Below are 16,758 nucleotides of genomic sequence, written 5' to 3'. Positions count from 1 at the left end.
TATTTCTTCATAAATGACAAAGGATGACCATTTATTGATTTATTTTATCTCTACAAAACACATTAGTCATTCATCGTTTAAATATCTGACTTCATTAGAAACCGTCTTAACACTTTCTCCCTCCAGCCAGAAAAATACATTAAGTAATTTGCTTTAGGAAAAAAAAGAAAAAAAACTATGAACAGTGTTCTGGTTTCTTCTCACCCACCCATATGTACCTCAGTGATAGCCGTTTTCAAATCAGTAAGACAGTTTGCTGAAAACTGACATTCAAATGATTTTCCACTTAAAAGTGCTAATAAGCTATGGAACCTGCTTTCTCTATTTCTCTTTTCCATATTCATATCCTAATATACATACAACTGAAACCACCAATTTAAAAATCATTAGATAGTGCTGGACTGTCTACTCATTAGTTTAAATGAATGTAACTTACCTTTAGCATTATATTCAGAAAAATATTTAGACCTCAATGTCCCCAATAATTTGGAGTACTCACTAGATAACCACCCTAAAGTCACTTCTAACAGAAGTGATGCATTACTTCAAAGAGGTTTCCAGAATTTGCTGTTAGAACCTAAGCATACATGGACAACACTGATATCAGTCATTGTTCACACTTTTTTACTCTTCAGGCAATCCTTTGCCCTTGGTCAGCTTTAACTAGGCCAGAGTCCAGCAGGAAAGTGCACGGTGCACCAGCATCACCCGCTCTTAAGTTGCTACCGTTTTCTCTTCTTTACTGAAAGGTTGTACTGAGCCAGGCTTTACCCAGGACAGGCCAGCAACGTGAACACTTTTACTGTGCTGCTCTTCAGGCTTCTTCTAGGCACAATCAGAAACAGACATTAAACAAAGACTGATGAAATTTTAGCACTGTAGAAACTTTCATCCCTCTCCAAAAGACATTTTGAAAGGGAAAATTGGGGCGTTAAAAAAAATAATTATGTGGGTCTAGACACTCCCTCTCGTAGAGCCCAGCAAGCTACCGAGAGTATCCCGCCCACACGGAAGAGCCTGGCAAGCTACCCGTGGTGTATTTGATATGGCAAAAAACAGTAACAACAAGTCTCACAATGGAGACATTTACTGGTGCCCACTTGAGCAAATCTGATGAGCAACGGGATGACAGTAACAGTGGGTCTAGAGAAATAGTACATTGGTACAGCACTTGCCTGCATGCAGGCTGACCCAGGTTCAATACCCAGCAATATAGTTCCTGGAGCCCCGCCAGGAGTGATCCCTGTATGGCCCAAAAACAAAACAAAAAAGTTATGTACTCACTTTTGGAGTCAGCATCTTTTCTCTGGCTTCATCATGTATAGAAGGATTCCATGGAGAAAAGCTTAAAGAGAAACATATTCTTAGAACTGCTTTTGACTTCTTTACCAAATTTAAATGTCTTTTTTTTTCCCCCTGTGTTTTTGGGTCACACCTGGCGATACTCAGGCATTACTCCTGACTCCGCACTCAGGAATTACTTCTGGTGGTGCTCAGGGGACCATACGGGGTGCTGGGGATGGAACCCAGGTCGACTGCAAGCAAGGCAAATGCCTTACCCACTGTACTATCACTCCAGGCCCATATTTTTTTTTAGTTTTTGGATCCTTTGTGCCATGGACAGAATCCTGTACGTAGAGTGCACACTTGGCTACTGAACAGCCCCCTTGGCCATGACTTCCATTTTTAATGAGACAATTCAGTAGAATCCCCCTACCAAGCATTAATCAATTTGCTAGCATGTAAGTTTTAGATGTTATGTAATTTTATTTCACATAGTATTATAACTTCCAGTACACTGTAGATGGTTTAGCTCATTTAAACCTCACAACCACTGCTAAAGTGGCTGTGGGAAAAGCCTGGAGGAAACACATCTGCCTTACAAGGCTAAGGCTGTGAATGAGATCCCTAGTGTCACCCACGTGTACTCACTGAATTCTGTCCTGAGAGCTCTGTTGTTTGGGGCCCCGGACCACCACAGTGTGCAATCTCCAGTGCATGCACAGGTGTGTGGGGGAGGGGGGAGTACTACAAAGGGTGTGAAAGGTAACAAAGGTACTCTAAAAGGCATGACTCCTGGCTAACACCACTAGCACCATGCCCAGGAGTGTGGCCCCTGGTAGGCAGCATGACCAGAATGTGCTTAGGCATCCCCACCAAGCTTGCATGTGACCTTGGTCACTGCAACAATACAGAGAGTGGGTAAAGGGAATAAAGATGAACATGAGGCACAGTTAGATAACTGCTAGGGAAGTAAAGTCAGTAAGTGCACAGCCAACCAGTCTTTTCTGCTAAGTCCACACTCTTTTTTTTTTGGTTTTTGGGTCACACCTGGCGATGCACAGGGGTTACTCCTGGCTCTGCACTCAGGAATTACTCCTGGCGGTGCTCAGGGGACCATATGGGATGCTGGGATTTGAACCCGGGTCGGCCGCATGCAAGGCAAACGCCCTACCCGCTGTGCTATCACTCCAGCCCCTAAGTCCACACTCTTAACCTCTGTGGTATGCTGTGTCCCCTGAAGTACCCATATGTACAAAGAGGTAAATCCATACTGAGAACCCATTCTCTACTCCTTCAGTCTACCCCACCCCCCCAGTCAGTGTTCAGAGTGCTAGAGGAATCCACTGTTCAGCGTCTCTCCTTTCACAAAATCTGACTGTTACTAGGATTGGTTATTTATTGATTGGGTTGACTGATCGTTTGGTTCGTGGACCACAGCCAGTGATGCTCAGGGCTGATTCTTGGCTCTGTGCTCAGGGTTCACTCCTGCTGATTCCTACTAGGGTCGGCTGCACATAAGGCAAGCTCCTTAACTGTGTACTATCTCATGGGCCCTCTTTTAAATAAGTATTTAAAATTGTTTATTGAAAAAGCTGGATAAAATTGTTCACTGAAACAGTTCTGATGTTTGGGAGCTGGAGCAATAGTACAGCAGGCAGGGCATTTGCCTTGCACACGGCCGACCCGGGTTCGATTCCCAGCATCCCATATGGTCCCCTGACCACCGCCAGGAATAATTCCTGAGTGTAGAGCCAGGAGTAACCCCTGTGCATCGCCAGGTGTGACCCGAAAAACGAAAAAAAAAAAAAAAAAGAAAAAGCTGGATAAAATTGTCTGAAACAGTTCTGATGTTGGGGCTGGAGCGATAGCATAGCGGGTAGGGCGTTTGCCTTGCACGCGGCCGACCCGGGTTCGATCCCCGGCATCCCATATGGTCCCCTAAGCACCGCCAGGAGTAGTTCCTGAGTGCAAAGCCAGGAATAACCCCCGAGCATCGCTGGGTGTGGCAAAAAAAAAAAAAAACACCAAAGAAACAGTCTGATGTTTGGGAGCTGGAGCAGTAGTACAGCAGGCAGGGCATTTGCCTTAATGCAGCCAACCAAGGCTCAGTCCCTGGCACCACAGTGGCCCCCAAAGCTCCACCACAAGTAGTCCCTGAGCACAGAGTCAGGAGTTACCTTGGACAGCGCTATGTGTAGCCCCAAAACAAAAAAAGTTTTGATGTTGGATCACATTACAAAGATGTGGCTATACTTTTTTTTTTTTTTTTTTTTTTGCTTTTTGGGTCACACCCAGCGATGCTCAGGGGTTACTCCTGGCTTTGCACTCAGGAATTGCTCCTGGCAGTGCTTGGGGGACCATATGGGATGCCGGGGATCGAACCCAGGTCGGCCTCGTGCAAAGCAAATGCCCTACCAGCTGTGCTATTGCTCCGGCCCCGATGTGGCTATACTTTTTAAGTTCCAGATCTAAGACCAGCTGACAAGAGGAAGTAAACTGTACCGCAGAGTGCATGTAGTATTTATGTAAGATGTAATACTCACCTAATTGCATAGGGATCTTCTATTTTAGGTTGGTCAAACAAACGTGCCGCGCACACTTTAACACTGTCAACCACTTTACTTTTAAAAAGCTGGACGTCTTTTTCATACCTGTGTTATAAAGTTTAGATTGAAAAGTTACCAATGGAACCGACTGAACTGCATTTTCAAATATATCTTAAATAAACAAAAGCAAAGTAACGTACAGTACTGCGGCCTCTGGGTTGAGGGGGCTTGCTGTATCAATCTTGTAGAAGACTCTCCTCGCATACATTAATACTTGCCAGATATGGTTATGGTTCCGCCTGCAGGGAAACAGGACGCTTCCTCTTACTGATGGATCACTAAAGAAAGCTTTACCTTCTGGGCTGGAGCGGTGACATTGGAGCGCCCTCTTTACATGCAGGGGCCCCAAGCTCTGGAGTACTGCCAGGTGTGCACCTCCCCTGCCCCCGAGTAACAGAAACAAAAAAAGTAGAAGATGAAAGAAAACATCCCCAGATTTACCTCCATTTTGCAAATGCTCTCTTCACATCCAGCTCACCGGAGGTGGGATCGACTAGCGGATGAAAGACGGGAATATCAAACACCAAGCGCTATATTTGAAGAAAGACATAATCCTTAGTGGAAATAATGGCGTTTTAGTCCCAGACAGCTGTAGCAGAAAGCTTCAGGGTAAGCCAGTTGTCTGACTCAAAGCGCTGCCTGAACGGGGATATTTTTTCCTGTAAGACTTTGACAGGAAACAGGCAGATTCAATTTTCTCTACGGACCTGCAGAGACCCTTGCTCACACAGGAAGTGCTACAGAACAGCCTCCAGCCTTCCTGGCACACCTTGCGGGGTTTCTCTCTCTGGCTGGTACCTGTTCGATACCAGTTTGGTTAGAACCAAGGCAGAGGCGGGCATGGCAAGAGATTCAATAGAGAGTTATCTGGGGACAGTGGAATCACCTTTCCCAGCCCTGCTGTCTGGGCCCTCTTTGCTGGTTAACAGATGATGCTGGGCTACTTACGGGGCAGTCCCCATCTGGGTAGTTGTCAGGGATATAAACTGTAAACTTAAATACACCATCCTGGTAGAGGCCATGCCGTATGAATATGACTCCGAACCACACTGCAGGAGAAAAGAAGGACACTTCAAGCCCTACCCCCATGTCAGTAAAACAAAATATGCTGAAAAGAAGGAATCCTTACTTAATGCAGAACGGTATGAAGGCTGCACATAGACGCCCGGTAACTTCTGCTTCACAACCAAGGTACTGGAACAAAAGCAATAATGAGACGGTTTGCATGTGAACAGCACATTCATTTTGTAATCATTAGTTTCCGCAAGAGGCAGAATCTGATGTCCTGAGCCCATGTGCCGATTCAGCACAGACTCACCTGCTGCCAGCTCACTGGCTTTGTTACCCAAGTGCCCGAGACTTAAAACAGAAACCACCTGACCCTCAAAAAAAAAAAAAAAAAAAAGGCACCAGCTTAAGAAATGAAACCAGGGCCAGTGATCTGGGTCCTGGGGTAAAGCACTTGGGTTTTATCCTTGGCACCCGATGGCCCCCGAGCCGCTGTGGATGTAGCCCTGGCGGTGCAGAGCAACTCCAGGAGTGCTCAGCCCCCCGCAAGCACTGCTGGTGTGGCCCAAAAAAGAAATCAGAGTTAAACAGAGAGATACAAAGAGTTGAGTTTTCCCAGAAATCAACTTCCACCAGTCAGCCTGGAAACCAACCTGCAAGTAATCTGAACACCGCTAAGTTCTGGATATTAAATTTGAGGTAATAAATAGTGTTTGTAAAATGATAAATTTATATCTGTGAGTAGAACTCACCTACATATATTCAAAAGCCACTTGAAAATACAGTTTTAGGTAACTGAGAATAGATCAAATGATTAGATTTAATATGATGTAATAGATTTAATTTTTATTAATTTAATAAACTTAATATAATTTAATAGATTTAAATGATTAGATTTAATAGATTAAAATAATAGATTTAATATGGATTAAAATTCCACAGAAGGGTTATTTGGGCCATTTTAAGTGGCAACACCTGACATGTGGCCAGCAGCCACGTTCCGATTTTTGTGGTGTGCATCCTTCACTGCACCATTCCTACATTCGCCTCCCAAGCCAGAAGCCTGAATTCTGTGGGCCTTGCTATGACAGACAGGATGTAATGTGCATGGAGCTGAATGTCCAGCCACGCGGCACACGAGTTCTGGGGCCCAGTCACCTACCGACAGCCTTTCTGCTCTGTTCTTTGTCACTGCAGCTTATGAGTCTAAAGAACTCAGGCTTGTGATCAGACTTTGAAAGAACAACGCTAACCTATTAAGCACACTAATCTGCCCATTATGATTCCTATTGAGCAGCAACAGGGCCTTGTACGACCTTAGTTGATTGGTTTTGTTCCCCTCCGCCCCAGTTTTGGCTGTTTTGAGCCATCCTGGCGGAGCGCAGAGCTTACTCCTGGCTATACGCATGGACCACTGAGCTGTGCTCAGGGCATCATGTATAGTGCAGGGATCAAAATGGACTCAGCAGTGTGCAAGGCAAGCACCCTGACCCCCTGTACCCTCTGGCCCCCGGTGGTTGTTTCCTCACCTATTTGCCATCATACTTCATAGGGCCACACTCACTGGTGCTTGGGCCCCGAGTGTTCCGAAGTGACTGGAACCACATGGTGCCGGGATCCAACTCAAGAGCGTTACACCTGCTAGGCCTGTGCTCTGCCACTCGAACCACCTCCCAGCCCCCACACTTGTTTGTAATGATTTTCAAGTCATCACTCCATTTAAGCCACTAATATTCAGCATGTCAATAGCAGCATGGTTGGAAGATGTAGCTACTACCATGAGGCTTGCCAGAAAGGCTACGTTGTGCCCTAGTGCAGACAGCAGATTTGAGATGACAATAGAAGTCTGTCCTACTCACTGCTCCGCCTCCAACACAAGGCCTCCATTCTCAGGCTCAAGAACCCTGCTCCAGAGTGACACCCAGCCAGTGACACTTGGGTCTTTGGCCCTCTAACCATTACAACATTAGCAGAGTGAGGCAAACATGAGGAAAGTATTGAAAGAATAGTTTAAAAATGGCTCTAGGTACAAAGGAATCACTGAAGAGCTCTCCAGTACATCTGTCTGGAACAAGTGGTTCAATCAAGTGCTACCTGCAAGCATTCGTTGCACCCCTGTGAGTTGGTCTGCAGGCTGTGAGTTACGGTTAAGCTCTTTAACACTGGGCCCCTCTGAGGGCCGGGTGCTGGGTCATCCCTCCTTGCTCTGCAGAAGTGGTCAGCCACCGACATTTAATAGGTCCGGTGACGAGTCCTTCCCTATGGGGAACCCAAATTTTGATAACTTCCTGATGCTTGTGTGGTTCTGCTTTTGAGGGTTGTAGAGGAAAAATCAAATTCCCTTTCTAAACAACACACTTCAAAAATAGGAAGACAGGGGTTGGAGTGATAACACAACGGGTAGGGCGTTTGCCATGCACGCAGCTGACCCGGGTTCAATCCCCAGCATCCCATATGGTCTCCCACGCACCACCAGGAGTAATTCCTGAGAGCAGAGCCAGGAGTGACCCCTCAGCATTGCTAGATGTGACCCAAAATGCAAAAAAAAAAACAAAACGGAAGGCAGCTGCCCCAGTTCCTCCCATTGCTGCCCCCGATGCCCTCCTGTCGGGGGCTAACCAGAATGGAGCACAAGCCGCCACCTGGGCCTAAACCTCAACCAAAACCTCCAGAAAGGAAATTCCTCCCTGACAGAAGGAAAGGTGAAAATCAGATTGCTGACTTCCTGAACTAATAGGAGCTTACCCAATCTTAATTTCTTCCCCTTCCAAACAAACACAGATATTAAAGAAACACATCAGCCTTTAAATCTTATCTATCCAAGCTCTGAACAGGACTCATCATGGTTTGGGAGAGGAACTGTGTGTCGCTGCCCAGGCCCTGATGAAAGATGAAGAGCCGGCACCTGCCACTAGCAGTAACCTTCACTCTGTGCACATGGAGACGAGTGAGGCAGCGGGGGGACTGAGCTCTGAGGTGACGTGGTCCCCAGCACTGCCACGTGGGTAATCCCGAGCCACAAGAGCAGCCTCGGCTGCACCACTGCCCCGTGTGGGACCACAGACACAACAACAAAGGGAAGGGAACTGGGGGGAAAGGACTCACAATTCTGCAAGCAGAGAGTACTCCAAGTAGAAGGGGCCGTAGGAAGCATGCGTGCCGTTTGTTGACTGTGCGGCTGGGGCAGGCGACGTCGGTTTAGTTATGGGCAAAGCATTTTTGGGAATAGAAGGCAGCTGTTTCTTCGGGGCAGTGCGCGGAGGGCTGGTTTTCACGTCCCCTGTTAATGTCTTCTCTTCGCCATCAGTCCTCTGTTCAAGATGAAGTGGGGAGAGCACGTGAGGGTGATCCCTTACTCTCTGGGGCGTTCAAGCGGGGCGTAAGAGGCTCAAGGGCCCCCCCCGGCGAGTCTCAGCTGACTGGGCTGGTTGTTCACTGAAGGGCCCGAGGAGCCACACTACTGGGCCCTGCGGTGGCCAGGGATTATCTAGGACACCCAAGTGGTGCTGGGGGGCGTCCCGGGCCACAGCTGGCAGTGCTCAGGGGGAACCATCCAGTACCAGGAATCAAACCCAGGCCCACAGCATGTGCCATAACCACGGTACTATCGCCCAGTCCCCAGTAGGAGGATTCTTAAATTACAAGATACACCTGCTGTACTCAGTCCCTGAAATTACTCTTCACAAGAACATTCTAGCATGGTGATTAAGATGGATTAAAAGGCCTGTGAACAGGCCGGCTATTGTGACGATCAGGGCAATGCCAAAGCAAGGCCGAAACATCAGAGAACTTGCACTAGCTGCATCTAGTTAGAAGTCAAAGCAGGGCTTACAGGACTTACTTGGGACAACAATAAATAATTTCTCCTCGTGCCTTCCCGGAAGAGGGCTGGGCAGGGTTAAGCAACTATACGAGACCAGGAAAGCTCCCTGGCCCCTCGATGCTCTGGAAGGTCAGGTATGGAGAGGGTCAATATAAGTAACAGACCGGGCATTTCTTGCCCGTTCCTGCCAGTGGCGCCTTCAGAGCTGGTGTCCTTCCCCTGACTCTGAACCCCAGGTTGGCTTCCTAGTCTCCCACTTATGGATTTTCACCTCTGGCCCCCTTGGGATACCCTCGGGGCCCACAGGGGGCCATAATAACCCCTGGCTGAGAAATGCTGATAAAGACTACTGAAAGCAGTTACTTCCTGATATTAGCTCTGGGTTTACAAAGAATAAAACACTCGCTCACTTCCTTGGGTCTGATTTTGATCTTGTCCCTAATGAATGGAACCTAAGCTCTTAGGCATCCTTGGTCAGAGAGATCTAGATGAGTCAAAGACTAAACTACCATCTTCTGAGGCTGTTCTTCACTCACGTATACAACCTAAGCTGCTTAACTGGCTGTATTAAAAGTTGTTTGTCATATTCATTAAAAAAAAAAAAAGATTAACAGTGATGTTCTATTAGAGGTGGAATTAAAGGTTATTTTTGTTTGTACATTTTAAGCTGCCCTAAAATGAAAAGGTAATTATTTTTTACAAGTGAAAAACAATTTAAGAAAAATTAACCCAGTGCTCTGAAGTATGACTTGAGAACATTGAGCTGGCCTTCGCCCAAGGCTTCTCTAGCCCAGGAATCTTGCAGCTGAGTAGAAAAACTGCCTCAATAATGTGTCAGATTTAATCATATATACCTAGAACAAGTCAAAATACCACACTTGTGATCACCCGAATGGTTTCTAGTGGTCTGGGACAGGGCTCGGCTCATGTGGTAGAACACTATCTTGTTTGCAGGTGTGAGGTCCTGAGCTGAACCCCTTGCACTACATGGACCCCTAAGAACATCTATGTAGCTATGGTAACCCCAAGGACTGCTGGGAGTGAAATCTATGTATAAATACATACATATACACACATACACAGAATAATTTCTACTTGAGATCTGATCTCAGTCTCAGAAGTGGAATTCAACTGACAAAATTATCTCGCCAAAGTAAAACCTAAACTAGAGAGACCAGGTGATTTTTTTTTTTTTTTTAAGAATACAGGCAACCACAGTGGCAGGGTGGGGTGGGGGGGAGATGGGATTGGGGAGGGTGGGAGGGACACTGGGTTTACGGGTGGTGGAGAATGGGCACTGGTGAAGGGATGGGTTCCCAAACTTTGTATGAGTGAAGTATAAGCACAAAAGTGTATAAATCTGTAACTGTACCCTCACGGTGATTCTCTAATTAAAAATAAATAAATTAAAAAAAAAAAAAAGAATACAGGCAACCTTGTATGAACTATTTTGGCCTCTATTCTGATGCAAATGAGTATCCTCACTGGAGGTATCAATTATAACCTACTTTGCGAACAGAGCTTGTAGACATGCTCCAGAAAGGGTTCATAACGTGTCCTCCAAAGAAATTTGGTAGTCTGTGTCATCAAACTCTTCTGTCGTCTGAATTCACTTTACCTTAAAACAAGATGGAAAAACACCGAGACATACTTAACACCGACTGTTGAAGACTTCTGAGAGAGTTAAGAGCCAAGTCTCGGGGGCTAGGATACAGCTCAGCATTAGAGCACTTACCTTGCACGGTAGACACCCTCCGTTTGAAACCTGGCATCACAAAAAAAGGGCGCAAAAAAGGGCAACCACCTAAATCTGATCATTAAGATTTGCAGAACCACAACATCACATTACATAATAAATCACTGTAAAAGCCTCAGAGAAAGAAAGTCTTGCTGAATTGAATTGTTTCCCTCAATATCCCTTCCCTCCCTACTCTATGGCTCCAGTTTGCTTTCCTACCTAAAATACCAACAGGAGGCTGTGTGAGACCTTGGCCAGGATTCAGAATATTTAATGGCACGGTTTGGCTTTGGTGCCAGAAATGCAAAGATATGGATTACAACAGTTACCACTTACATGCTATCTAGGCATTTAACTGCTGGGAAAGCTGGGTCCAGAATACACTGTTCCCACATACTTGAAAGGTTATCTGTTCTCAGGGATACGCAAATTAAAGTTCCAAAGGAGTGATTAAAAAAAAAAATTGGCTGTGCTTAGGACTTACTTCTGGCACATTCCCGGCTTACAGCTCAGGGATCACCCCTGCTGGGCTTGGGGGACCATAGAGGTTGCCAGGGATTGAAACAGGGTTGGCTGTGTGCAAAGCTAGTGCCTGAAACTCTGAAATCTCTGGCCTCCTCCAAAGGAGCATACTTTAAATGAGTTGTCTTCTCCCCAGTAGCAAAAGAAATAAGAAGGAAGCAGATAAAGCATATAAGTCAGGGGCATAAGTGGGTTCTGTCATACTCGTGCCCAAGAAACTCCCTTTTCAACTGCTTTTCAGTGTGGGAACTGCAGGATTAGGCATTTAGGGAATTGCCAAGCCATTTGGGCAAATGGGCAGAAGAGTGCAAAAAGAGATTTCACAAACACCCCTGGACACCAAAGTGTGTCTCGGGGCTAAGGTGGTAGCACAGCGGGTAGGGCATTTGCCTTGCACGAGGCCGACCCGGGTTCGGTTCCCAGCATCCCATATGGTCCCCTGAGCACGGCCAGGAGTAATTCCTGAGTGCAGAGCCAGGAGTGACCCCTGAGCATCGCTGGGTGTGACCCAAAAAGCAAAAAACAAAACAAAACAAAACAAAACAAAAAAAAAGTGTCTCAATGATCACGAAAGCCAGTGGGTCAGTCATAAGAAACCCAAAGGAAAAGCTGCACTGCCTAAAGTATAGCAGCTTCTCTGCTCCGCTGACTTCCCCCAGGCTCACTTATGATTAAAACGGAGCTTCCTTCTCCGAATCCCTATCCGCACCCATCACAAGGCTGAAGGGAAAGAGTCAAAAGAGCAACATAAGCACATCATTAAAGAATCCTGCAGCAAACGGTCTGTTCTGCAGAAATCTGTTTCTCTCTCAGAACTGCCTGGTCCCCAGGGGTGAGTATAAAGTCCTGTGCCCTACCTATTACTTTGTTTTGCTTTCCAAGACATCGTGCCACCCAATAATTAAGGGACCCGGGGATCCTGGTTCTTCCACTAACCTGTTGACTTACATCCAGTAAGTTGCAACAGGGCTCTGCCAATCTGTCTTTAAAGGTGCCGATGATGCGGATGTAAATGGGCCATCAAACATGTGTGGGAGCTGTTCCTGTTTGGACCAAATGAAAACAGTGGATCCAGTGGTAGTCGCACCTGGCGGTCCTCGAAAAAGCACCTGCCTGGGGGTGGGGGGCAGCGACAATGAGGCACCATGGATGAGCTACAGGTGTATCCAGGGACAATCAGGACCTGTCAGGCCCCTTCCATGAATGATTCCATGGCCAGCCGGCCGCCCTCCCTCCCTCCCTCCTTTCTTTTTTTTTTTTTTTTGGAGGGAGTGGGTGGGTTGTACTCCCAGCAGTGCTCAGGGCTTACTCCAGGCTCTGACCTCAGGGATCACTCCTGGCTGTGCTCGAGGACCCAATGGGGATGCCAGAGATCAAACCTGGTGGGCTGTGGGCAAGGCAGGCGCCCTACTCTGTACACTATCACCTTTTAAGAATCCAATCAAACCTGTCCCCGGTCACGGTCTTACTAAGCAGGAGGTTCTGTCGCCTGCTGCCTGTGCAGCGACACGGGGGTCTGGATGACTTGGAACGCACTTTTGCAGAGCCCCCACCCCCCAGCCTCCCCGCCCGCCCAGCTCTGGCCCACCCAGGCGCACGGAGCCCCGCGGTATCCCAGAGGAGTGACAGGTAGGGAAACCCGAGGACACGCCCCAGACGGGATGAAAACAATTCCGGGATTTCGACCCGGCGAGCAAGACGAAATCGACCTGCTCCGTAGCGTCCAGCTGCCAAGCAGGTATCCCTGAGCCTGCAGGAACGACCCGCCCCAGGAGGCACGAACCCCCACTAGCCGGGCGCTGCAGCCGCACGTCCGCCGGCACTCCCTCCCTCCCTCCCCGCATCACCCAGAAGCGGGGCTGCATTTAGGGGCGACGGGGAGGTCTGGGGCGCGGGGAGGGGCGGGGGAGCGGGGAGACCCGGAGAAACTATGCGGAACACCCTCGGCCCCCGGGTCCCAGCTCGCCGAGGGCAGCCGGGACCGGCCCCCCGCGCCCGGGGCGGAAAACCATTTCCACGCACGCAGGGAATCTGGACAAACCTGTCTCGGGGTGATGTCAGGCACGGCCACGTCCTGGCCCTCGCAGAGCTCCAGGCCGCCCGGGACCCGCGCGCGCCTCTGCTGAGAGGGCAGGGGGCAGGAGGAGGGGCGGGGAGGGGGGAGGAGGGGACGGAGGAGCGCCGGGGCTCAGTGACGCCCCCCAGCCCAGCCCTCGGCCGGCCGGGGCTGCGGGGCTGAGCCGGGCGCGGGGACCGGGCCGGGGAGGGGAGGGCGGGCTCCGGAGCCGCCTCCCTCGGGCCCGGCCGAGCCAGCTCGCCCCGGCTCCCCGCGCAGCAGGTGCCTGCAAAGCCGGACAGGTGCCCGGCCCCGCCCCCGTGTCCCAGCGCGGCCGCCGTCGCCGCCGAGTCGGGAGAGCGCATAGGACAAATGTCGGGCCCGAGGACGCTGGCGGCCGAGGTGGAAGACTCCACGGGTCCTCGCGTACCTACCAGCCGGCCTGACAGGGCACCTCCCCCGGGTGTCTTCAATGCAGGGGTCCGGGCTGCCGAGCGCGGTCGCGGCCCGACAGCATCTCCGGCCGCAGCTCCAGGACGGCCCCGGCTGCTTCCCCGCCCCGCCTGCTTCTCGGCGCAGGGCTCCGCCCCCGCCCCGGCCACGCCCCAGAGCCCAGACCCTTCCGCCCAGCCTCCCTGCACCCACTGGCTGCCCTACCTGTCCGTCACGGACATTCTTCCGGGGCGTTAGGCCGACAGAGCTCCGTTCTGCCAATCAAATCTGTTCCTCTCGGGTGGGGTCGCTCTGGACCCGCCCCTTACGTAACAGCACCATGAGTGAACTGTCAGTCACAGTTGTCTTGGGCGGGGAGCGACGGGGAGGAAACAAACAAGTACCTGCACGTCATTGGTCAGCGCGTCCGCCAGTCACCATAGTAATCGGCCCTTGGCCGAGGCCGCCTCTCACCCTCGCCGTGATTGAGGCTTTTCGTTGCCGGGGCCAGGGCGGGGCACTGAGGCTGCAGCGCCGCCTCGAGGTGTCTTGGGGGCCGGGCCGAGCTGTGTGTGACCACTCCCCCACCCCGTAGGTGTGACCAGCAGGTTCCGAGGCCCGGTCGGGGAAAACAGCCTCTTTGGGCACTCTCGGTGCTGGCAGCCAGGATTAAACAAAGTCACCGAAAGTTTGTATGAAATTAGCAGAGATAAAAACTATGAGTTTAAGATTTTTTTTAGCAAGCAATTTGTAAAATAAAATAGGTGTACATTAAATTAAAAATTTAAAATTAAAGTAATATTAAAAACGACATATTTGTAAACAGTAATTCCAAAAATGCTGAATTGAAGGAGTAATAAATACAAGATTATTATACTTCCGCTCTTATAAACTTTGGTGATTTACTTTTGAAATCTTTTAAATATCTTTTGTGCTTGTTGGGTTGTTTATTATTTTAATTTTTACTTTGTGTTTTGGTCCACACCCGGTGATGCTCAGGGCTCTGTGCTTACTTCTGGCCGTGCTCTGGGGACATATGGGATGTGGGGGATGCAAGGTATATGGGGTGCAAGGCAAATACCCTACCCGTTGTACTTTTGCTCTGCCCCCTCCTTTTTTTTTTTTTTAGACCTGTTAGGTAGTAGAACCTGGAAGAACAGCTTTATGTGACATTGAGAAAGGCCGATTTGGAATGTCAAAGGATGAAGGAATGGATGGATACAGCTGAGGAGAGCCATTCCCCACACCCCACCACCGCCAAGAAGCTTCTTCATCCCATTTGGTTCCCCCAACCCACCAGGAGTCATTCCTGAGTGCAGAGCCAGGAGTAATCCCTGAGCACTGCTGGGTGTGGCCCTAAAACCTGAGGGGGAAAAATGTAGGGGTTGGAGAGTTAGGCCAGAGGTATGGCACTTGCCTTGAGCGTGACAGCCCCTCCTGATCCCTGGGTTATCCTTTGGCAGAGTTTCTAAGCTGATTCTCTACGCCCTGACTTTTGAGAACTTCTGCCACTGCTGACCCTCTTTTGTTTTACCTCACAAACCCTCACTATGATCTGAACCCTCCCCTGTACCACCTAACCCTTTCCTTCTCCATAGTTTTCAAGGGAGGGGCTGGAGCAATAGTGCAGCGGGTAGGGCAGTTTGCCTTGCACGCGGCTGACACACGTTTGATCCCCAGCATCCCATATGGTCCCCTGAGCACCACCAGGAGTAATTCCTGAGTGCAGAACCAGGAGTAACCCCTGTGCATCCATCGCCGGGTGTGACCCAAAAAGCAAAAAGAAAAAAAAAAGTTTTCAAGGGAAGGTATTTCCCTTAACGATGCCTGGCTTTCAGGATGCACCTTTGTGCTGGCTCACTCTCCTCTTCTCCCGGAATTCTGTGTCTGTGTCCAGCAGAACTTCCAAGGCTGAGCTTGGTTCTCTCCATTCCAAGTGTAATCTTTTATTCTTTTTTTCTTTGTTTTTTGGGTCACACCCGGCGATGCATAGGAGTTACTCCTGGCACTACACTCAGGAATTACTCCTGGCGGTGCTCAGGGGACCATACAGGATGCTGGGAATCAAACCTGGGTTGGCCGCATGCAAGGCAAATACCCTACCCGCTGTGCTAAGGCTCCAGCCCCAAGTGTTTTCTTAAATGAAGCCTATTCTTGGGATGCCTTTCCGGTCTCCTGCTAGCTTGGTATTTTGCCTCACCCAGGAAAGGCGGAGTGTTCTCTCACCAAGTCATTTGAAAAACTTTTGGTTGCTTCTGGTAAAATGACCTTCTTCAGTGGCCGGCAGCCGCACTCTGCTAAAGTTAATCCCCAGGGTTGCTTCCGAAATACAGCCTCCTCCCCCAGCTGGAAACACTCCTGAGCCATTTCCTTTGGCCAAGTTGAATACACTTGGGAAAGCTTTAGTGTCTTTAATATTTGTTTCCATCAATATAAAAATGAAGGCAAACAGGAAGTTTCTTTTTTCTGGCTACAGGTGGTCTCCCTGACTTCTCTCTGGCCCAATCGCTCCCAACTTGCTTTGCAGATGCAACTATCCTCTCTCAAGCGATGCTCTGATTTCACTCTCTACTCTCCGTTAGCAAGCTCATCCTTTCCTGAGCTGGAGCGATAGTACAGCGGGTAGGGCGTTTGCCTTGCATGCAGCCGACCTGGGTTCCATCCCCGGCATCCCATATGTCCCTTGAGCACCAGGAGTAACTCCTGAGTGTAGTAGAGCCAGGAAGAACCCCTGAGCATCACTGGGTGTGACCCCCCACAAAAAAAGTTCATCCTTTCCCCAAGGACTCACGAATTTCTCTGGCTCAGAGCTTCAGATGCACTTATTAAACCCCCCCAGAAATTCAAATATCAGGATCCTTATGGCTACACATACCAGCAGGTAGATTTTTTTTTTCACTTGAGCTACTGGAATTCTGAGATGAGGAACTCACATTTCGCTAAGATGAGAAACTATGAACCATAAGCAGTAGATCCAGAGAGGCCAGGGGAGGAGGGAATGATGAGTTCTGGCTTGGTAGCTAATATTGGGACCAGACTCTTGCTGATGTTACCTGTGTCCAGCAAGTACGCAGTGTCCCCTTCTTCACTGCTGACAACCCAGTCCTTGTTCAGCTCTGCAATGGCAAAGGCCCAGGCTCTCCTGCTGCTGTGTCCAGGCCCGGGAGGGCCAGCAGCTCCTGCTGCCCCAGCTGCAGCCACTCCCACGTTCTTTCAATTCCTTGGAGATAGTTTTCTCTCCCGTCCTACCGCACCACAAAGGGGCCATTACTCGGGGTGTTCCCTTTGC

At 49.2% G+C, this 16,758-nt stretch overlaps 1 protein-coding gene across 7 annotated transcripts; it reads right to left on the bottom strand.

Annotated features, from left to right (window-relative positions):
- Positions 1-24: 24 nt before the first annotated feature.
- Positions 25-13,620, bottom strand: AKTIP (AKT interacting protein). 7 transcript variants are annotated; one of them, XM_055145295.1, is made up of 11 exons: positions 13,468-13,620; positions 11,918-12,024; positions 10,230-10,339; positions 8,004-8,209; positions 5,020-5,084; positions 4,839-4,939; positions 4,332-4,420; positions 4,031-4,129; positions 3,828-3,935; positions 1,285-1,345; positions 25-825 (listed from the first exon to the last, which is right to left on the bottom strand). In XM_055145295.1, the coding sequence occupies exons 3-11, from the start codon at positions 10,269-10,271 to the stop codon at positions 715-717; spliced, it is 882 nt and encodes a 293-aa protein (XP_055001270.1). In that variant the 5' UTR covers positions 10,272-10,339; positions 11,918-12,024; positions 13,468-13,620; the 3' UTR covers positions 25-714. The 7 variants fall into 7 exon arrangements, with proteins under 7 accessions (XP_055001270.1, XP_055001268.1, XP_055001265.1 ...); XM_055145293.1 differs by having other exon boundaries at positions 11,918-12,094; positions 13,472-13,620; XM_055145290.1 differs by having other exon boundaries at positions 13,472-13,620.
- Positions 13,621-16,758: the final 3,138 nt, after the last annotated feature.

This window comes from Sorex araneus, chromosome 8, assembly GCF_027595985.1.
Source record: "Sorex araneus isolate mSorAra2 chromosome 8, mSorAra2.pri, whole genome shotgun sequence".
In the NCBI taxonomy this organism is placed as follows: domain Eukaryota; kingdom Metazoa; phylum Chordata; class Mammalia; order Eulipotyphla; family Soricidae; genus Sorex; species Sorex araneus.
Note: the sequence above shows the minus strand (reverse complement) of the source record. Positions and strands in the feature narration are given on the sequence as shown.